Consider the following 22,986-nt stretch of genomic DNA (forward strand, 5'->3'; position numbering starts at 1 on the left):
TCTTACCTGTGGTTTTTTATTTGTACTTGGTTTTGGCTGCAAGATAGAAAACCTTTCTCAGGATAACAACTCCCTCACCATTTAAGGCTTATTACTGCCAGAACAGGCAGACACAGCACACTGCATATATGAATATATATATGCAGAAAAGAATAACTGCTATAAAGCAGAATTAATATTATATACAGAAAAGAGTAACTGCTATAAAGCTGAATTTATATATATATATATATATATAAAGAATAACTGCTATCAAGCTGAATTAATATATATATATACAGAAAAGAATAACTGCTATAAAGCTGAACTAAGACCAACTCTTAAAACTCTTAAACTTAGAAAACAGCTGTAATAAAACTGAAGAAATACTTTCCTGAACTTTCCTCTTCTCAAACAGCCAGAAAGAAATCAACAAGCCCCCATAGTTGCAAATAAAATATGAAACAGGAAGAAAAGAGCACACCCTTCCCTCCCTCCTTTTTACAAATTTAGATTTGTGTAGGAGTACTTCCCTGGAAACCTACACTAATCAAATTTCCTGTTTATAGGCAATTTCATTTAATGTATTTGTTCACATAGAAAGTCCTAACACCATCTGACACATTGTCAGTGTAAAACACAGGTTTCTTTACCTTCATGCTACATACTCTCTTGTACTTATACTGGAGTACTTCCCCAAAGTTACTCCACCTCAAGTACAAATATATGTGGTTTGTAATTCCCAACTGGCCTGTTGACAGCAGCAGCATATATAGCTATAGATGCATATATATTCCTGCTGTTGGTCACTTCTGCTGTAAGACTTTGTGCCACAGAAGTTGAACCTCTGGAAAAAACTCTTCACTGACGAACTCAACTAGTAGCTGTTGGTCCTTTCTAGGTAAATGATGAGGAAAACACACTGGAGTACTAGCAACAGCCAAGTGATAGTAGTCTGTGTCCACACTATGGGTTTGTTGTGTTAGGAGTAACAAGTTATTTTAGCCTGTATTATTTGATGGGTATCTCATTTGAATTCAAAGGTGGCATTTCAAATCAGTGCCTGTCTATGGACTGGATTTGAACCAGAGCCAACTTGTGAAGGTCAGAGTAAGTTTACTTGGAGCTGTCTCACTGGTATCAAAAGGGCCAATGCTTTACCGGCAGGTTTACTTGTTTGTTTGCTTAGGTAAAATCTGTGCCCAAGCCAAAGATAGAATTCCTCATATTATAAAAGACTTTCATTCCTCTCCTGACATGACAAGTACATTTGATACCAAATAATACTCAGTCACATGCTTCTTGAATGGTTATATGTAAGAACCTATCCACAAAATAAATACACTGTGAAATGAATCAGACTTGTTTTCTTAAATAGCTATTACATGAGACATTTAAATCCTTAGACTACACTTCTTGTTCCAGGAACTTCATGACATGATTAAGTTTAATATAAACAGCTCTACTGCAAGTGCAATTTTGAAGACATTACCCAAATGGATGATATTTCTCCTCCATTCCCTCCTCCAGAAGCCCCACTATTATTATTCCCTCAGACATGATACATTAAGCTAAGAAAATATTCCACAGAGTTTAATAAAATTTTAAACCCCCTTCTAATCAATGACTTACCTTTAAGAGAGCCAAGGCTACATGGAAGATTATGTTCATACCCTGAAAATGAGAAGAAAAAGACTTCAATCAGTCCCAGCACACAAATCTCTCCTCTCTATTACTTAGCACCATGCAGCATCATAACTAGCTGCTGCCAAGTCTCTAGGGAATGCTTCTCTTTTCCCTGCCACATTTCAAAGTTCATCATTAAAGCCCCAAGGCACCGTTTCCAAACTCCTGGCTGGGGAAGATGACAGCTCTTTGGAGCTTTTGGAATCTGGCTGTTCAATTCATCAGGTGCTTTGGATGTGACAGGCTATCCCTCCATCGTTTCAGTACCTGTCAGTGCTGGCTTTCATGAGCAGTAACAAGCAGAGCATCAAGAAAATGTAATAAATATTCTAGTTGATAGGATTTTTGCCAAGTAACTGAGCTTAGCTGTGATTAATCATGTACAGTCTTTCAAGCTCAGTTGCAAAAAAACCCCAAAGGAAAATAAAAAACCCCTTCACAAGTACAAAATACACCTCTTTTATTCTTTTCTTCTTCTTCTTTTGTTATCAGCCAAAAATAAAAACTATTTCATAGACAAGCAAACTGATGCCTGTATCAGTCTGCCTTCTGGTCTGCAGTACAAGTGCAAAGAAATGCATTCACACAAATAAAAACCATCTCCAATGATGGACTATAGAGGCTACATTTTAATTTAAGTTTTATATGAAAATATGAAAAACATTCCTGTGCTTTTAGTCAACAGCTCTTTATTGTGACAATTAAGATGTTAAAGTTTTATAATCACAGAATTGTTTCAGTTGGAAATGGCCTCTAAGATCATCAAGTCCAACCATCGACCTAACACCACAATGACCTTTAAACCATGTCCTAGAGTGCCATGTCCACACGTTTCTTGAACACCTCCAGGGATGGTGACTCCACCACCTTCCTGGGCAGCCTGTTCCAATGCCTGACCACTCTCAGGAAAGAAATTTTTCTTAATATCCAACCTAAACCTTCCCCTTTCCACAGGGTAAGGGAGCACATACTACAAATAAGACTCCAATGGACAAACTGAAACTACTCTTGGGGTCCTGTTTGGCGAACCAGCCCAGGGCTGCTCAGGCCAATAGACAGGAGAAGAGGGCCCTGCTGGTAGCACACACATTGCCTGTGCTGATAGAAGAGACTCTCCTGTCTGTAGACTGCATACTGTAGAATCACAGAATTGTTTCAGCTGGAAGAGACCTGCAAGATCAGCAAGTCCAACCATTAATGCAGCACAGCCAAGCCTTTACTCCAAGAATAAACAAGATTTGTGCTCTAAATCCTTCCCCAGCTCTGTTGCCTTTTTTTGGATACACTGCAACACCTCAATGTCCTTCTCACAGTGAAAGGTCCAAAACTGAACACAGTACTCAAGGTATTGCCTCATCAGTGCTAAGTACAGAGGAATGACCATTGCCCTGGTCTTGCTCAAGTTATTGATGATCCACGCCAGGATGCTGTTGACCTTCTTGGCCACCTGGGCTACCCTGACTTCAGCCCATTGATCCAGTCTGTCCAGATTCATCTGGAGAGCCTTCCTACAGTTATATCCCTCAAACAGTCTTGATTGTTTAAGATTATAAATAGTATTTTTACAAGCCACATTCTGAAAGCCTGAGACCATACTGCCATAAAAAATAGCTGTTACAAAACCCTACAGAGACTTGTCAGAGGCATTCTTGGGAAGAAATGGTTATTTTTTTACATGAGTAGTATGGTGCCTCGAAGGGATTTTACCATTAATGAGTCTTGGAAGTGCTACAACGTTAGAGATAATGAATATTGCAACACTCTGAATTACTTTGCAATTTGATGCATAATCATTATGATAACAAACGGACTTCTTCCACTAGAGGTCGCAATTGCAGCAGGACTGTACCTTGCTTCTTTAACAGTAAACCTTTCTGCTAACTGGGGTAAAAAATGCTTCAAGTACAACACCACCTATCTTGCTTCTTACACTTCATTTTAATAGAAAAAATGTCTGGCTGGGATTTTGGCCCAGACACTGACAATACTAGAGCACCAGCAGCAGTAAATTAAGGTCATAGTTGCCTCAATTTTATTCCAAACATCAATTTGAAGCCACACAGTCACAACATAACTTTAATTTCCCAGCAGAGAGGATCTGATAGACCATACAAACTATAAATGAGAGCCACAACTACAAGCCACCTGAGTTTGTTGGTTGCTCAGATGTTGTTATGACCAGAGCTATTATGTGCAATTGTGGAATCACTGAGCAATTAGTGCCCTGTGGATGTTCTGGCACTACCTAAAACACAAACACACACAAATCAATCCAGTTATCATTTATTTTCTGAATATTCTTTTTCTGTTCTGCCTGAAACCCACATGCCTCCTCAATTCAAGCTAATCAATCTCTTTCCTGGTACTCCTCTTGTATAACCATTCTTCACATGGATAGCAACGTGTCAGAAACAGGTTTCCTCAAGGACCCCCTCAGCTCTTTTTCTAACTCTACCAGGCAAGGAGCAGCTCACAAACTCCCTCATGTTACTTGAGATAACCTGTTCAATGCACAAGCACCCTAAAAGGACTTCAAATCTTCATATACAACTGTCCTGGATGACACTTCCATTGTTTCTGGCAACAGGTAACAAGTCTCCACCTTCCTGCCCCTAAAAGGGAAATGTATCACAGAATCCCAGCAGAGTAGAGGTTGGAAAGGACATCTGATATCATCTAGTGCAACCCCCCTGCTAAAGGAGGGTCACCTACAGCAGGGTGCCCAAGACCACAATGTCCAGCTGCATTTGAAATCTCTCCAGAGAAGGAGGCTCCACAGCCTCTCTGGGCAGCCTGCTCCAGGCCTCCACACTCTCATAGGAAAGTTTTCCTTCATGTTCAAGTGAAACATCCTGTGTTCTAGACTCTACCCATTGCCCCTTGTCCTGTAATTTGCCATTACAAAGAGAAGAACCCAGCCCCATCCTCTTGCCCTCCCACCCTTTAGCTATTGATCATCATTGATCAGATCCCTTCTCAGGCTGCTCTTCTCCAGGCCTCTCAGCCTTTCCTCCTCACACAGACGCTCCAAGGCCCCTCAGCATCTTCACTATGCTCACTCCTGTAGTTCCCTTTCTCTCTTGAACTGGGGAGCCCAGAACTGGACACAATACTCCAAATGTGGCCTCACTAGGGCAGAGTAGAGGGGGAGGAGAACCTCCCTCGGCCACACTCTTCTGAACGGACTTGTTAAGTCCCAAACCCAGGCAGTATTTTGGACCTCAGGCATCAACTGCTGCAGCTTCACACTGACCAGCTGGCACTTGGTGAATCTGAAGGACTAACAGACCCCTTGGCAGCTAAGTGAATTGGCATCTGGCAATCCCCAATGAGGCTGCCACTCATATCTGGCTGTACAGCAAGGTGCTTTAGGTTTCAAATGCAGTGCCTTACCCACCCATTTCAACAACACATTTTACAACCATTGCTCTACATGCTTATTTTTTCCTAATACATGCAAGACTATTCTGCCATAGACAAATTTAATGATTATGAAAAAGGAGGCTAAGCTCATTTCTCCACAATCTCTTATTTAAAATCCTACTTCATTTACCACACACTGATTTATAAGATTGAGCTCAAACTTTTCCATCTATTTTACAAGAAGGACCAAAAATACCAACGTGCACCAGACATATAAATCATTGCTAGCAATATCCCTCCAGCAATTTTATAATGGAAACATGAAAGTACATACAAATCATCCACAGGGGGAAAGAGAAGGGAGTCCATATTAAATAAGCTTTGGATAATTACTTTTTAAAAGCAAAGGTCACATGTTTAACTAGGCATTTGGAGATAAATGCTTTAATATCAGGCAAATCCCATTTTGGTATTTTAACAGTCTGCCAATGTGAAAGTTGTCCATCCATAACTACCTAAACACTTGGGGTCTTTTTAAATAGACAACAGCCAACAGTGAAAAGATACACTACCACAGAATCACAGAATGGTTTGGGTTGGAAGAGAGCTTAAAGATCATCTAGCTCAAACTCCCCTGCCATGGGCAGGGACACCTCCCACTAGAGCAGGTTGCTGAAGGCCACATCCAAGCCAGCTTTCAAGACTTCCAGGCTTGGAGCCTCCACAGCTTCTCTGGACAACCTGCTCCAGTGTCTCACTACCCTTGTGGGGAAGAATTTCCTCCTAATGCCTGCTCTGAATGTATTACTAAACAGGATCTATTATAAGAGCACAGGAATGGTTAGGGGCCTACCAGCATGTCGGATCACTTCTTGATTATGCAGCCACTCTCTTGCTTTTCAACCTGAGAGGCTTCATGCTGGTGAGTGAAGGAAGGAGAAATGTGCAGCCTGCACAGTTCACAGACATTAAGCCCACAGACAAGGCTCCCAGAAAGGAGGCATGTGGGTATCCTCCTTCAAGGAGCTTTTGCAGAAGGACAGCAGTTTCTGTGGCAGTCTGGCTCATGCACCTAGTTAAGCATCAGCACGGTATCTTGTTTTCCAACACATCATTTAAGAATCCTCTTAAGCCTGTGCAAAGGCCTAAAGCATTTTAACAGATCTCATTAAACTCAAGAGTTTTGGAGAAGGAACAAGCCCATCTCAAAGCAGACAACTCTTGCCTATTCTGCAGTCAAGATGGTGATATCAGGGTCAGGAAAGGGAAAACTTCATAATCTCTGCTATTGTAGGGCCTCCTAATGGTTCCTGCTGAGTGCCATGCTGACTGCTCTGTGCTTTAGAGAGGTTTCCACAGGATAGCACTTACTCAAGAAGAAGGAGCAGAGTTTTGCACAGGAACCCTTCATACCTATTAGTATCACAGTGCTGGGATAAACATTCACCAGCTGGTAGGCCACCATTTAACTCATTGAGACTGCCCTTCATAGAAGCATCCACTTATGTGAAATTTTATGTCCAAAGACCACATTCCAACAGAGATTGTAGGTAACATTCTCATGGACAAACAGTGAAACTATCTCATGAGACTGTAAAATCGAAAAACTTCTAGTGGAACTGAAATGTGCACTGAAATTAAGACTGGTTTAAAATAAGTGGAAAGCTTATTAAGCTCTCTTCTAGTGAGAAATTTTCACACTCCTCAGTCTGAAGCCAAGATCCCTTCTGCAGATGGAAGAACTCTTTGAGGAGTCCTCACTTTGCAACACAAAACAAGATGACATTCAAAAAGGCCTGAAAAGATTAGGAACAAAGAACAAACATAGAATAGTAAATATCTGATTTTGTAGGATCTATTTTGTGTTCAGTGAGACCTCTGTGACAGAAAAGATGCTCCTGACTTCCTACAGAAGAGGCGCATCTATCTGGCTGACCCAGAAAATCTACTTAGAGTCCAGAAAAAGGGAGTTTAAGGGGGCAGCAGGGTAGCATTTGCTTTGCCTGAACTCAACAACATAGCATGGAGGTGGCAGAAGAATTAGGCCAAATAATTTAAGGAGGTAGTATTTAATGAGGGAGTAAGTTTTCTGTCCAAAGCTATTCTCCCCCTCTGCTGAGATCCCACCTGGAACACTGGTGTCCCCAGCATAAGAGGGACCTAGAGTTGCTGCAGCAGGCCCAGAGGAGGTCACAAAAGATGGATCAGAGGCTGAAGCACATCCTTTATGGGGACTGGCTGAGAGAGTTGGGGCTGTTCAAGCTGAAGACCTTAGAGCAGCCTTCCAACACCTGAAGGGGCCATATAAGAAATCCAGGGAGAGACTTTTTACAAGGGCTTGTGTGACAGCATGAGGGACAATGGCTTTGAGCTGGAAGAGGGTAGATTTACACTGGAGGTTGGAAAGAAATTCTTTACAGTGAGGGTGGTGAGACACTGGAACAAGTTGCTCAGAGAGGTTGCAGACACCTCCTCCCTGGAGGTGTTAAAGGCTAGGCTGCATGAGGCCTTGAGCAATCTGGTCTACTGAGTGTCTTTGCCCAAGGCAGTGGGGTTGGAAATAGATGATCTTCAAGGTCCCTTAAGCCATTCTATGAATCTGTGTCTATGAATCTATGAAATAGTGAAGCCACTGAGACAACTCTCACCGAAGTTGCAGCACCAGGTAAAGAAGATATACATGAAAGTCAACTGAGCACCTCCTTATGATCAGGGAGGTGTCAAGGCTCACCTGTCATGATTATCACAGGAGAACCAGTTAACCTCTTCCTGCTTTCTAATACCTGCTTTTTCCCTTTTTTTTTAAAGCTATTCAAGTGAAGTTAATTTGACATTGTTTGGTAATTTGAAAGTGGTTCATAATTATGTGTTCAGTTGCACACTCTTTCAAAGGAGCTGCAGAGGGTAATTGGGGTTACAAGCTCAAAAGGCGAATTAAAATTCTATTTCTGCTTTGGATTGCTTCCAGCAAAACATTTGTTTGGCAACTCTAATATGTGGAGAGCACACAATAAACTTTAGGAATGTCACAAATATTTTTGTTTTGCTGACAACATAAATATATGGTCTGAAGCTCCAATTTCTCTTTGTCAGTAAGGTAGGCTGGGAGCGTGCTCTGCAGGGATATGGATGTTAATTAACATATTCTACTCAGAGAGGTTTGTCTCACTTGTACCTTTAGTTCACTGACAAGACAACTGAGGGGGAGAAAGGCTACCTCTTGTTAAAATAAGGCACAGCATGAAAAAGCAAGGTTTGTATAGAATCATAGAATTGTTTGGGTTGTGAAAGACCTTTAGGATCATCCATCAAGGCCAACCATTAACCCAGCACTGCAAGCTCATCACTACAGCATGTCCCTCATCAGCACATCTACAGGGCTTTCCAATCTCTCCAGTGATGGGGACTCCATCACTGCCCTGGGCAGCCTGTTCCAGGGCTGGATAACCTGTTTGGGGAAGATCTTTTTCCTAGGGTCCAACCTAAACCTTCCTTCAAGCAACTTGAGGCCATTTCCTCTTCTCCTGTCACTTGTTATTCGTGAGAACAGACTGCCCCCCCACCTTGCTACAACCTCCATTCACAAAACTTGTGTGCTCTAGATCCTTCACCTGCTTCACTGCCCTTCTCTGGAAATGCTCCACCACCTCAGAGTCCTGACCCCAAACTGAATGCAGTATACAAGGTGCAGCTTCACCAGTACCCATACTGGGAGACAATCACTACTGGCCATGCTGTTCCTGATAAAGGCCAGGATGCTGTTGGCCTTTTTGGCCACCTGGGCATATGCTGGCTCCTATTTGACCAGTATCCCCAAAGCCTGCAGAGTTGCATGGGGTTGTTGTGGCCCAAGTGAAGAACCTGGCCCCAGTGGAGAACCTCATCCCACTGGTCTCAGTCCATCCATGCAGTCTGTCTAGATCCCTCTGGAGAACCTTCCCACCCTCAAGCAGATCAACTTGGTGCCATCTGCAAACTTACTGAGGCTATAAGCAACAGATGCAGCTTTCTTACTACGCTGTTATACGAGAGAGAAAAGCCCAAACTGCAGAGAGATCTTATTGCTAGCAAAGGAAGTAGAGTCAACTTCTCAGACTGGGCTTCCCCCAGTGATTCATTGCTCACCAGAATGGCTCACAACAGGAAACGCTGTAACGCTAGAAAGAAGGAGAGAAAAGAGAGGAATCTCCACCCTGATATGATGATGCTGTGAATAATACACAAGCCCAATTAAAACCAGTTGGCTGTATTATTAAATAAGCAGGTACCAGGGAGATGGTAAAAGTGGCACCGTGGGATTCAGTATTTATTGTGCCACTCTACTGTGTTTCGCAGCATGAAAAGGCACACCATAAATACTACCAGGCAACCATGAACCTGTATTAGTATGATTTCCTGTGAAATTCTGTTTGTTTGGTTGCTTGTAACAGAAATTAATGGGGTTGAGGAGTGCTAATGAGTATTTACATGTTTTGGGTGGTTTGCACAAAATTTGCTGCTGGGATGTTGCTATGGCTGATCGCGTGCTACGAGATTAGCACTTTTTTTCCTCTCCAGCTTCTGTGACTGTTTTCAAAGCACAGGAATTCCAGCCATTGCATTTTAAAGTCATTTCCAGGGACCAAATTGCCACTGGGTACCTCTGCAGTGGCATGTTCCTAATTTGCAGGCAGCTAGTTCTGCGCCAGCAGCTTGCTTCGTTTGCCTGACCAAGCCATACACTAAAGTAATTTTACTGGTTTTCAGGAATTTATGTGATAGAATTTTTAGACATTCTTTTCCCTCTCTCCAAACCTGATTAATATGGGGACAAAAAAAAAAAAAGGCCCGAATCCAGACTAAGCATCAAAGGCCTTATCATATACATAAAATCAGGACAGATAAAGAGGCCTCCTCATATCTCTGTAGATAAGACAGGTCCTCCAGCTCTCACAGAAAAACAGGGAATGGCTGTTAGACATGCTCAGAGGAGTGGGAATCTTCCAGATCACAATTTTCTTGAGAGGAGACAAGATGAGGGGTTCAGAACACCTCTTGATTGAGAGCTGTGCCTCTTCTCCCCTTGTGCAGGGGGCTGGACCAGACGAGCTGTTCCAGTATTTCACCACCCTTACTGTAAAGAATTTCTTTCCAGACTGGATATTAGAAATAAATTCTCAACAATTAAGGTGGTGAGACACTGGAACAGGCTGCCCAGGGACATTGCAGATGCCCCCTCCCTGGAGGTGTTCAAGGCCTGGTTGGACAAGACATTGTGCAACCTACTCTAGAGGAAGGTCTCCCTGCTCATGGCAGTGAGGCTGGGACTAGATGATCTTTAAAGTCCCTTCCAACACAAGCCATTCTATGATTCCATGACCTTTAAAGGTCCCTACCAAACCAAACCATTCTATGGCTCTATAATTCTATGTGTGGTCATAGAACACTAAGGGAAATGCACATCCCTGTTAAATCAGTGTCCTGCTTCCCTGCACTCCATCTGATCTCCTTCCCAGTGTCCATTCTTCAGCTTCTCCCTCTTTCAATCACAACAAAGTCCTAGCCCTTGCCTCTATACCTTCAACTTCATTTTCCCTTTCCAACAACCATTTGAATGTGAAGTTCATGTTTTGATTTGACATACTTAGAAAAGTCAGTCTGGTTTCAGGCTCCAAGCACGAAGCAATGGGAAGTGCTTTGGCAGAGGCAGGCTGTGCTACCCTCTTTTTCAAAAACAGCCCCCAAACTAGCCCAGCTTCTTGCATTTGTTCACAGAATATCACTCTCCCTTTGTGATATTTTCCTTCAGCTATTTCTGAAGTGTTTTTGAGGACTGCCAAGACTGCTTAGAATATGCTGCAATTCAAATACAGCAGATGGCACTGGTGTTAAGTAAGCATTATGGAAGCTTACTGTATTCCTAGAAAAATCCACCAAGTGAACATCAACTAGTAAGTGGCTAAAATATTTCAGTGGCAATGGGGAAAGTATTTCAGAGACATACTGTGACATGGCATTAGATGTCTTCTCCCTCTAAGGCACAAATTAGGACATTAAAATAGGCCCCTCATCTTCAGTAACTTTTCACCTGTATCTTAGAAGCCTTTCTGAAACAGAAGCAGCTTCAACATTTTATGACCACAACATTTATCAACATAACTGGAAAGGTACCTTCTGTTCACATAAGTTATCTTGAACAGCAGACGGTTGTGAGACTGTTTTTCCTTTGCTCATGCTGAGCATTTATCACCAACCTTGTTATTTTGGGGATAAACAAGCTGCAGCTATGAATGGGAGATACATAAATTATGGATGCTCACGGAACAGCTGGACAACATAGAGTAAAGAGTTATGTTAAACCCTGACACTCTCTAAGACTCTCCTAGGTGCACTCTGTTGAAGTATTCTTCTCCTCAGTCTAGGCTTGAATTTGTATAAATTCTGTGAAGCTTTAGAACTAAACAGAACATTCTGTGTTCCCCTGACCCCGTGGCAGTGTGGAACATGGCATTACATACTTTGAACATTTCTGCTATTGATTGAAATTTTGTATCCAAGTACCTAATACTTCTTGTGACCTTGACTTAAAAAAAAATCCCCACTTGTAATTCTTTATCATTATGATCTGAGTGTTGCAAACACACATGTGCAAAAGCTTTGCAAAAGTTCCTCGTGCATCAAACACAACACCACGCTTTTCCCTTCCTTTTCCCTTTAAACTAGAGCAGGACAGATTTAGGCTGGATATCAGGAGGAAGCTCCTTACAATGAGGGTAGTGAAACACTGGAACAAATTGTCCAGAGAGGTGGTGGAAGCCTCATCCTTGGAGTCATTCAAGGTCAAACTTAATGGGGCTCTGAGTAACCTGCTCTAAAGATGTTAAAGATGGATGAGGCCTTGAGCAACCTGGTCTAGCAGAAGGTGTCCCTGCCCATGGCAGGGGGATTGGAACTAGATAGAAGAGACTAGAATAGACCAGGTTGGAAGAGACCTTCAAGATCACCGTGTCCAACCCATCATCCAACACCACCTAATCAACTAAACCATGGCACCAAGCACCCTATCAAGTCTCCTTCTAAACACCTCCAATGATGGTGACTCCACCACCTCCCTAAGCAGCACATTCCAATGGCCAATCACTCTTTCTGTGAAGAATTTCTTCCTAACAACCAGTCTAAACCTCCCCTGGTGCAGCTTGAGACTGTGTCCTCTTGTTCTGGTGCTGGTTGCCTGGGAGAAGAGACCAACCCCCACCTGTCTACAACCTCCCTTCAGGTAGTTGTAGAGAGCAATAAGGTCTCCCCTGAGCCTCCTCTTCTCCAGGCTAAGCAACACCAGCTCCCTCAGCCTCTCTTCAAGTTCCGTTCCAATCTAAACCATTCTATGAATCTATTCTATGTCCTTGCTCACTGCAGGGACGTTGGACAAGATGACCTTCAAGGGTCCCTTCCAAAGGGATGCATTCTGTGATTCAATGAATTTCTGTTCTGGTATGGAACCCCCTCCACCCCCAGCAGAATACAGTGGTAGTCATCAGATAAATTATGCTAAAATTACTTTTAACATGTATTTAAATAACTCATCTAAATACAAAAAACATTCAGGGCCAGAAAACCTGAGCTACCTCCACTCTAGACCTCAAGTTCTTTCTACAAAAATAGAATAGAATGGCTGACATGTCAACAAATGCTTGAATGCAGCAAACTAGCATTACCACTGGACATGTACATTCAAATTCTAGCCTTCCATCTGGAGCCTCAGAGCTAAGCTATTCTCTTTCTTCTTAAATTAATTAAAAGCTAGTTATAGCAGTCTTGGCAAGAAATCCTTCCCAGTCTGTCTACTTGAACTGATAAAGGCTTCAGAAGGAGATTTAGCTCTCTAGCAAGCATAATGCAAAGAGCAATAGGCAGGAGGAAAGACACAGTCTAAATGCCAAAATCTAATTGCCTTTATTCCCAAGAAGGAAAACAAGCAGACCCTCCTCCAGCCTTTTCCAAGTCACAGGGATGACATTGACTTTACTGTTTAACTAGTACTGAAATACCACAGGCAGTTTCAGCACAGATCTACGCCTACTTAGAATTTAAGCCTAGCTTTTAATATGCACTTACTGAAAGAGATTTTATTTTCAGCAAGCCCAGTCTGCTGTTTGGTAAGATTTGTTGAAACATTCATTACTGGAAGGGTTAACAGCTGTGGACACCATGTCAACAATAGGTAATTCCAGAAAGATCTATTTTTCTTCCCCTATAGATCCAGAGAAGATAAACAACTGTACGTAATCTTTCATTTAATTCACATTCGTTGGAGTGCAGACTTACAGAGGAAGTGGGCTTGTTCCCGACTCAATTCCTGAGGAAGTTTAATAAATTAAAATGTTAATCTGTTCTTTCTCAACTCTGTTGAAGGCATCACAGAAGTATCTGACAGTGACAGACAAAAAATAGCAGGCTATTATGGTATCTACTACTCAGTTAGTACTAACAGGCAGTGACGACTGGTCTTGTCGTCTGAGTGATACCATACGGCAGAGTGTTTCCTGGCACATCCATTCTTCAGCAAGACACACATAAGACAGAAATCAAATCCTCAGCACCAATAGTTACGATTCTCCTAAGGGTTTCACAATTTCTTTAGGAAGCAGTGTTCCCAGAATCCACATTCACACTGGAATAGGCAGCCTATTCATGGAGAGAGTCATTCGTCATTGGAATGGGCTGCCCAGGGAGGTGGTGGAGTCACCATCCCTGGAGGTGTTCAAGAGGGGATTGGACGTGGCACTTGGTGCCATGGTTTAGTCATGAGGTCTGTGGTGACAGGTTGGACTTGATGTTCTTTGAGGTCTCTTCCAACCTCGGTGATACTGTGATACTGTGACACTGAATCCCCATCCCTGGAGGTGTTCAAGAAACGTGTCGACATGGTACTCTGGGACATGGTTTAATGGCCATGGTGGTTTTAGGTTGATGGTTGGACTCAATGACCTTAGAGGTCTTTTCCAACCAAAACAATTCTGTGACACGATGATCAATAGGTGCTCTTTTACCATCACCAAGTCATTTAAAAGATTCAGGTGGTTTCACTTATTTTTTTTCTTAGCACTGATAGAAAACATCCAATTATTTCACATTCAGTATTGATAATAATCAGTTGCATCCCTTTCTGTTCAGTCTTGCTCACAGAACAGCAGCTCAGTAATCAAACTATTAATTTTTCTAACACCACTATGTAATTACTGGCATTAAATACACAAATATGTGTACCAGCCCAGAAAAGGCAGCAGGCAGTACAGCTTTTTATATACTCTTAAAAGGAGAGAAGCACAGTCCTTACGGTCCTCAAGGCCTGCACACAGAAACAGTCAGACAGCCTTAAAATGGAGGTTACCAGCAGTATCTCAAAATTCTAGGTTAATAACAGATTGACAGCAGCTTGAGCTCTGAACCTCCTTTAGTTCTGGCAGTACTGTACATATCACACTGCTTGGAGTATTTTCCTTTTTTAAGCAGGAAAAAAACAACCCGTGACAATTTAAAAAATGCTTACAAATTGTCTGCCAAATGGTTTGGTTTCTTTCTCTTCTAAATGCCCAACGCAGGTTGCTTATTAAGTGGCTTTAAAACACAGATTTCCATTTTCAACTGAACGCTCTAAAATGCAAATGGAAGCTAAATGTCAACTCTTTGATATTCTATAGCATAACCCAGGTGCAGTGGCTGCTGTGGGGACAGCCCTATCTAAGTGACATGCTTTACCCTAGATGAGCTGCTATTTCTGAGCATGACTTTAATGAAATAATTTTACATGGAAAAGAGACAGCCAAACAAGAGCAAGCTCACAAAGTGTTCAACAACATTATGTCATATTGATAGATAAGACTGACAAGTCCAAAGACAACTCTCAATTTCATCAACAAAGTTGCTCTTCAATGCAAACAGACATTGCAAAAGGGGGAGAGAAAAACAAAGCAGTAGAAACAGGTAGCTAAAGGAACATTGCAGGAAGGTCTTCAGCTGATGCTGACATGTTAATATTTAACTACATGGCCAAGCTCAGAAAAACTCATTTTCCTGCAATCACATCAAAACTTTCAACTGGATTAAGAGGTTTGAGTTTTTATTGCATGAAGTCAAAAGTGTTAAACCTTACAAAATGTACCACAGCACAGTGAAGTACCTGTCTGCAAGCCCATAATGCTCCTCAAGCTTCTGTTGTAGGAAAGACAAAGAATTCCAAAATATTGAATTTCAGGATGGGTGACAGAGCTATTAAGGAAATATTCTAATGCCAGGGGGAAATTTAGGCAATTTGAGGGCTGAACCATGTCCTCAAAAACCTGAAGATAGAGGATAAAAGAACTCAAATCACATAGAGGCCATGGCAAATCCCAAATTCCTAGGAATTTAAACACAGTTGTTCTGTCAAAGTCAAATTGAATGAGAGAATGACGAAAAGTCCTTGAATGTAATGGTGCTCACTTTGATGGGTTTAAAATTCTTCCCATAAAACTTAATGTAGCTGCTATTCCATAGGATATAACCCTGCCCACAAGGTCCACTCCCCCCAGCTTGCGCTACAGTTCCACTGTTCTCACAGGGAATGGCTACATGCCACCCTGTGCCTCCCTGACTAGCTGAGAAACTACAGGATTTCTAACAGGTATTATTCTCCTCTTTGGAGGCAGAGTTTAAGAATCTCTTGTTAGGACTTTTTACAAAGGCTTGTAGTGATAGGATGAGGGGCAATGTATTGAAGCTTGAGGAGTGCAGATTTAGACTGGAGATTAGGAAGAAATTCTTTACAGTGAGGTTGGTAAGACATTGGAACAGGTTGCCCAGGGAAGATTTAATGTCCTCTCCCTGGAGGTGTTCAGGGCCAGGTTGGATGAGGCCTTGAGCAACCTGGCCTAGTGGGAGGTGTCCCTGCCAATGTTATAGGGGTTGGAACTAGATGATCTTTAAGGTCCCTTCCAACCCAAATCATTCTGTGAATCTGTTAATCTATGACTGATTTCATTCTTCCAGCCAGAGACAAAACCTAGAAAGATAAATTCCATCCAATGCCTCTTGGTTGACACAATTTGTTCATCCATAATGCAAATACTGTCGTGGGGAACAGAGAAGCTCCCTTGGAATGATTAGTTGGCAGAATCCATTCACCAATGGATTTTCTTCCCCTAATATTTTTCTTTCATAAAAGAGTTGCAGAGGATGTAAACATTTTGTCAACACCAGACAGGTCAGGGACGTGGAGAAAGCACAGCCAGGAAGGAAGTGGAAGGCTATTTAAAATTCATCTGTATCTATGACAAATTAATGAGCAGGCTGGAAGCTTGTTTTTAAAAGCACAAGACAGTTCACTTCAAAGGCTTCTGGAGTTTTTGAGGATTTGGGTTTTCGCAGAAGAATATGTTCCACTGCTAGCAGCCACAACTGTTTTTTTCTCCTTCCAGTTACTGGAATTGCAGGCATGCTGTTTGTTCAGAGATAAAGTAAAGAACGGTTTAATGCAGGCAAAAATTGTTTTGTTGACTGCTCCATTCCTTTTTGTGAAGGCTGACTGGAGGGACAGCTGCACAACAGGATTTCAGTCCTCCATTAAAGATCTGTTTGCTACTAGGACTTCAGGTTTTACTTTCCTTCTTTAGGGCCAACGAGAGTTTTGTTATACTATGATCTTAATCTATGCTCCTCTCACAAATTCTCAGAATGGCCTGCTACTGGTTGACTGATCTAGAGCACAAGTCTTGTGAGAAGCAACTGAGGGAACTGGGGTTGTTTAGCCTGAAGAAAAGGAGGCCGACGGGAGACCTTCTCACTCTCTACAGTTCCTTGAAAGGAGTCAGTCACTTCTCTCGAGGAACAAGCAATAGGACAAAGGAAATGGCCTCAAGTTACATCAGGAAAGGTTTAGGTTGGATATTAAGAACAACTTCTTCCCTGAAAGGCTTGTCAAGCCCTGGGATAGGCTGTCCAGGGCAGTGGTGAAGTTACCATCCCTGAAGGGATTTAAAAACTCTGTAGATGTGGTGGTGAGGGGCATGGTTTGGTGGTGACCTCATGGTGCTGGGTTAACATTTGGACTTGATCTTAAAGGTCTCATCCCACTAAAATGATTTTGACTTACGAACCTTAGGAGCCATCTTCTGATAGTCTACACTACGGCCTCAGTATGTTGTCTACATTCTGCCCCACGGTTTCTTAATATCATAGAATGGTTTGGGTTGGTGAGACCTTTAAATAATCTAGTTCAATCCCCCCTGAAGTAAGCAAGGACATACCCAACTAGACCAGGTTGCTCAGAGCCTGACCTTGAATGTCTCCAGGGATGGGGTCTCCACCACCTCCCTGTCCACCAGTACCCCCAAGTCCATCTCCACAGGGCTACTCTCTATCGCATCTGTCCTAAGCCTGGCCTGATTATGAGGATTGTCCCAATCCAGGTGTAGGACCTTGCATTGGGCCTTGTTGAACCTCGTAAGGCTCACCTGGGTCCCCTTCTCCAGCTTGTCTGGGTTCCTTTGGATGACATCCTGTGCGTCTGGCTTATAGACTACACCACTGCAAACTTGCTGATGGTGCACTCAAACTTCTGCCTATATCATTGATGAAAATATTAAACAGCACTGGTCCCAGTACAGACCCCTGAGGGACATCACTTCTCACTGGTCTCCACCTGGACATTGAGCCATTGACCACTACCCCCTGCCTGTTTTCAAGCAAGTGCAGACATATCTACAATACAGGAACACACCATTTTGTATCTATGGTAGCACATTCCTCAGTTGAAATAGTAGGGTAAAAAACAAAAAGGAAGAGCTTAATTCATTGTGCTGCTTGGCATCTCTCTCTGTTTATTTACTACCAGGCTATCAGAGCAACATATAATGCCCTTACTGTCTTTGGGCACTCCAAATCAAGACAGTTTGGAGAGCTTTCCCTCAAAAAGCCTGCTAGGCTTTTACTACTTGGTATCATCAAGAAATGAAGTGTTGCTAACTTTGAATCAATTATTCAACAAATTAAATGAAGAACAGATGTGTGCATCAGATATTCTTAATTAGATCTCTTAGCAAAGAATGAGGCAATCCACAAGTCTAATTTTAAAACCAAACCAGCATTCCAGTGAACATCTTTTTTTCCACATAACCATGGTTTCTACATGATTTAGTTACACAAGTTTTGAAATGAAACAGTAAATGATTCCAACAAAATGAAACACACACAAAAAAAAGGAGAAGCATTTGCAGAATGGAGGAAGGGCTTTCTGATTCAAGGGGTTCTTACCTCACAAAGTAGTAAGTCAATGATGTGGAAGACCATGCATAGTGGAAACTTGGCAGTAAAAAGAGTGAGGAACCACTGGGATGCATACATATGAGCTTCCAAATTGAGGTCTGAGAAATGGCTGTGCAAGTCTGGTAACTGCTCCTAGAATAAAGGAAAGAATATTGACTATTACTCATTAATCCAAATTCTTCTTCTACACTGCCAGTATATACCAGGTTACTCAACACTGTAAAACACAACAGAGTGAAATCCTAGCTTGTTTTAAGCAATGGAAATGTGTTTCTTCATAGATTTCAGTGCCCATGGTTACAGTTTTTAGTAAGATACTGACTGTGGATTCTATCAGGGTATGAGACAAAGCACTGAGATTATACTGAGAAATTATCAAATCCTCAACAGCTGAAAGGCAGAGCAGTTTTGAAACCTACATCATCTATAGTGTATATTTTAAAGTAATTCCTTTGCTGAGACTTGCTATAAACACTTCTGCTATAAACACCAATGGATACTACAGCAAAGTGATCACCTTGCAGAGCTTGAAAGCCCACAGTCCCAGCAGGCAAGTTCTCTAACTAGAAGCATATATAAGCAACAGAAAATAATCACTGACAGTCCTGCAGCACACTGATGATCGATTCATGTCTGGTTAATAAAGTGACAATCTTTATTAACATATGTAGATATTGAGACCATATGCTGAAGTATCAAATTAATTAGTACACAATTCTACTGCAGATAGTAGGAAATCTGCACAATTTGAGAGATGAAACAGAAGTATTAAATTAATGGTGAGTCTGTTTTGTTTGGGTTTAATATATCTCACAGAATATATATATGGTCAACTATGATGACTGACAGCAGCAGTCACAGAAGTGTAGGTCAAAGCTTAATGAACCATTAGTACCTCTTTATTATTTGTAAAACTTGCAGCTGTTGATTCATGTTAAACTGCTCTGACTATGAAGTAATTCCATCTGAAAAAGGAGCAACATACTGAAAGCACAGGAAAGACTAAAAATTGACCTACATTTGATTCATATTTCATAAGCATCAGGATGTCCTGATTTGCCTGACCTTTTAACCATCAACATTAATTCACATAAAGTAGGACACTGATGGTGGCAGTCCAAAAGATACTCTGCCCTTAATAGAACAGAGACATTCTCTCTAAACAGTATCATAAAATGTGAAGATTGAGAGAGAGAAAAAAACCCTACTCTTGCTTGGATACAAAGATCAGCAGCAAGGTTGGCACGTGAAAGACAAAAGATACTAGAAATAAATCTCACTCTTGATGCTTGGATCCAGACATTAAACCTCCCTGCTTTGGCTCTACCCCCCACTCTAAACCAAGAGGAGGATTATTGTCCAGTAACTTGTGGGAGCAAAGCATGAATCCCCTTCTTCATGTCATTATTTCCATTAACAAAGTAAAAGGATTTGTTTCCCCGGCCCCACCTGCATTAGCTTCTCGAGCTGGAAAAATTTGCAATGGAGATCTTCAAAGTTATTTCTGTAGAGGTCCCTCAAGCCATAGTCATACATTATTTTCACAAATACACAGAATGCCTGCTCCTCCGGCATCTGTTTGGAAAAACACACAGACAGCATTTTAAACCCGAGCTGAGGCTGGAAATGCCTCACACAAATACACACCCTTATGCGTGATGAGTCTGAACCAGGGATCGATTGGAATTTCCACCAAAGCACTCTTTGGACATAATATTAAGCACCTTGACTGGGCTCTGAGAGATCTTCTTTGAAGAAAGTGTGGGATCATATCATAAGTTCATCTAAGTGTACATCCCTACAGGAGCACAATTGCCATGAGAATTCTTCCTGACAAAGAGATGTGGGAACAACCAGTACACAACTCTCAGCTACAGAACAATTTCAAAGAAAAACAGAAAGAAAAAGACAACAACTTAGGATAGTGATTTCTGCTGAGAGAGACCTGGGTAAAAGGGAAAATCCAGAACTAAGGCAGAACCAACCCTTAGGGAGAGTAATGCTTATCTGCTTTTATCCAAACCCCAGGACATCAAACTCTGGGAAGACAGGTTTCCCATAGTGAATAAGGAAACTACAAATTTTGCCTTCAGAATCTATCTGTGACCTCAGGAGGGCTGATCTCATTTATTAACATCACGACTTTTTCATAGAATTATTGAGGTTGGAAATGACCACTGCGATCATCAAGCCCAACCACTGACAAAGTTCACCCCAAGCACCACATCTAAATGGCCTTTAAACATATGCAGGGATGGTGACCTAATCACCTCCCTGGACAGCCTATTCCAATGTCTGACCACTCTTTCTGTGAAATAAAAAGTTTTCCTACTGTCTAAACCTACCCTGCTGCAGTTCGAGGTGGGTCCCTCTTGTTCTGTTGCTAATTACCTGGGAGAAGAGACCAGCATCAACCTACCTACAATGTCCTTCCAGGTAGTTGTAGACAGCAATGAGGTCTCCCCTCAGCCTCCTCTTCTTCAAACTAAACAGCCCCAGCTCCTTTAGTCACTCTTTGTAAGATTTATTCTACAGGCCCTTCATCAGCTTTGTTGCCCTCCTCTGCACTGGCTCCAGCACCTCGATATCTCTCTTGTACTGAGATGCCCCAAACTGGACACAATACTTGAGGAGCTCTGCCTCCATAATTTCCATTTCATTTTAACCAAAATTTCTCATCCAACAGATTTAGAAGGTGGTACTAAAGACAAGCTGTGCAAGCCACTCTGAAGTTACATTTGTTGGCTTAAGCCCACTGAAGCTTGAATTTGTCATGAAACCTTCACTGCTTAGGCATTACCCCCACTTCCCCCATGCCTTCAGGTAACACGATATTAGGATAGGCACAGAGACACTGAAGACCCCAAATCAGGTTTTCAATCACATTAAAAACAACCTTTCCTATGCAGGCATCAGATGTGACAGATGAAAAAAATTACTGAGTATCAAGACTGACAACTTTTGACCTTACAGTAGATTCACTCATTCATCCTCTTGCCAACTCCTTATTGGATATCAGCAATAGATAAAAGCTCAGTATTTTCTTCAAAGAGAATTTTAGTCTCTTGATATTTACCTCCTGGTTTTCATCATTTCTGTTCAGCCTATGATTACAAGCTGCCTCCAAGGCCATGGGCAGACACTTTCATTTTCATTTTCAGATATGATAAATGAAGGCAACTGGTTAGCATAAAGAACTGCCATACCAGCTGCTAGGTACCTGCCCAGGCTAGGTTCACCTAGGACAAGCTCTTAGGGAACTTAAAGCTCTTTACCACAATTTTATCTGGATGGAATGATCCCCTGACAGCTGATAAAAGCTGCAGAGAGAGTAAAGGGAAGAAATAGTTTTATTCTTACAAAAAGGCTTGAATCTGCTTTATAACAACATGAATGCAAATTTCAGTTATTTTGGTGAAGTAACAATTAATTCTAATAAAATGACAGATGCTCATGCACAAGCACACCTACCTTGCATGCTCAACCAGACACACGTGCACTGACAATCATTCCTCCCCCAAGACAGGGAGAGGGAGCAGCAACAGAGGTAAAGACTAAGCCAAAGTCATTGACAGGCAGAGGCCACTGAGCCCTCACTCTCAGTGAACAGAGATTCTTCAATATTACCAACTCCAAGCATTCAAAATCATAAACCAAGTTTGCAGTTCTTATTTATTTTAATCTAAACAAATACTTTTGGCCATTTCCATTATCATCTTTAGCATTTAGGTATTTGTCCCTTAGTATCTTTTCTTTGGAATCACAAAAGCCTGAAATTGACCATTTTAAAATCAAATTTCAGTTTTTCACATAGCAATGACTCCCCAGAGGAGATAGCAAGAAAACAACAAGTCAAATACTGTGAGTCTTAAACACTTCCGAGTTGGCAACACTGTCCCCGCTGTGATTAGAAGTTACCTGCTCACCTTTGATGGCAATTTCATCAAAGCAGCAAAATCACAAAAATCCAGGATGGAGGTTCAGGCTACCCAACCATCCCTGAAAGATAGCTACACTGAAGAGAAAAGATATCCTGTCCCAGAAAAAGAAGGAAAGGAAATGGCCTACATAAGGATAGTCTGGAAATCCATGCAAAGGTAGAAAAGTTAAAGAGGGTCTTACAAGCATTCACAGCATAGTGATTGGTTGGAGAATTTGAGAGTTTGAGGACATCCTGGGAAGCTCCCAACTTACATGAGCTCATTGAGACTGCTTCCCTTCCCCCCTTTCTCTGATTATTTCAGTTTAAAATCCTATTGTAAAAGCAAATGTTATAAAGGGCATATTAAAATGAGTGCAATTGCCATTTAGTATTCCTTGTGTACAGGGCAATTTCTCCTAACTCCAGACACACGAGAAATGGAGGTGATCCTCCATAGTAATGACAGCACACAACTCGGTGAGAGCAGCTCAAATATTAGTCAAACATGAAGAATGTGACATCCACTCATTCCTAAACAGCTCTGCCTCTGGAAATGGCTCCAGCAGAACACAGCAGTCCTTCCTTGGGTAAAAAGTTAATAGTAAAATCACTCTTAGCTAAGCTCATTTGCACTGTATGTGGGATTGCAGTAATGTGAGTAATTCAGGTTTATCCTTAAAGAATCTAAAGATTCTCTGTAACACTGTCACAGCATATCATGCAGCCTAAGTCTTTCAGGAGTCGTAGATTTCACT

General features: G+C 41.8%; 1 protein-coding gene across 3 annotated transcripts in view; it reads right to left on the reverse strand.

Moving 5' to 3' along the window:
- RABGAP1L (RAB GTPase activating protein 1 like) overlaps positions 1-22,986 on the reverse strand; it is a 277,604-nt gene that overhangs the window by 88,356 nt on the left and 166,262 nt on the right. For all 3 annotated transcript variants that reach the window (XM_054165303.1, XM_054165304.1, XM_054165305.1), the window contains exons 16-18: positions 19,759-19,884; positions 18,298-18,441; positions 1,612-1,653 (exon numbers count right to left, since the gene is read on the reverse strand). In XM_054165303.1, the coding sequence (XP_054021278.1) occupies positions 1,612-1,653; positions 18,298-18,441; positions 19,759-19,884 (312 nt within the window). The remainder of the gene's footprint in view (positions 1-1,611; positions 1,654-18,297; positions 18,442-19,758; positions 19,885-22,986) is intronic.

This window comes from Dryobates pubescens, chromosome 11 (genome assembly GCF_014839835.1).
Source record: "Dryobates pubescens isolate bDryPub1 chromosome 11, bDryPub1.pri, whole genome shotgun sequence".
Taxonomy (NCBI): domain Eukaryota; kingdom Metazoa; phylum Chordata; class Aves; order Piciformes; family Picidae; genus Dryobates; species Dryobates pubescens.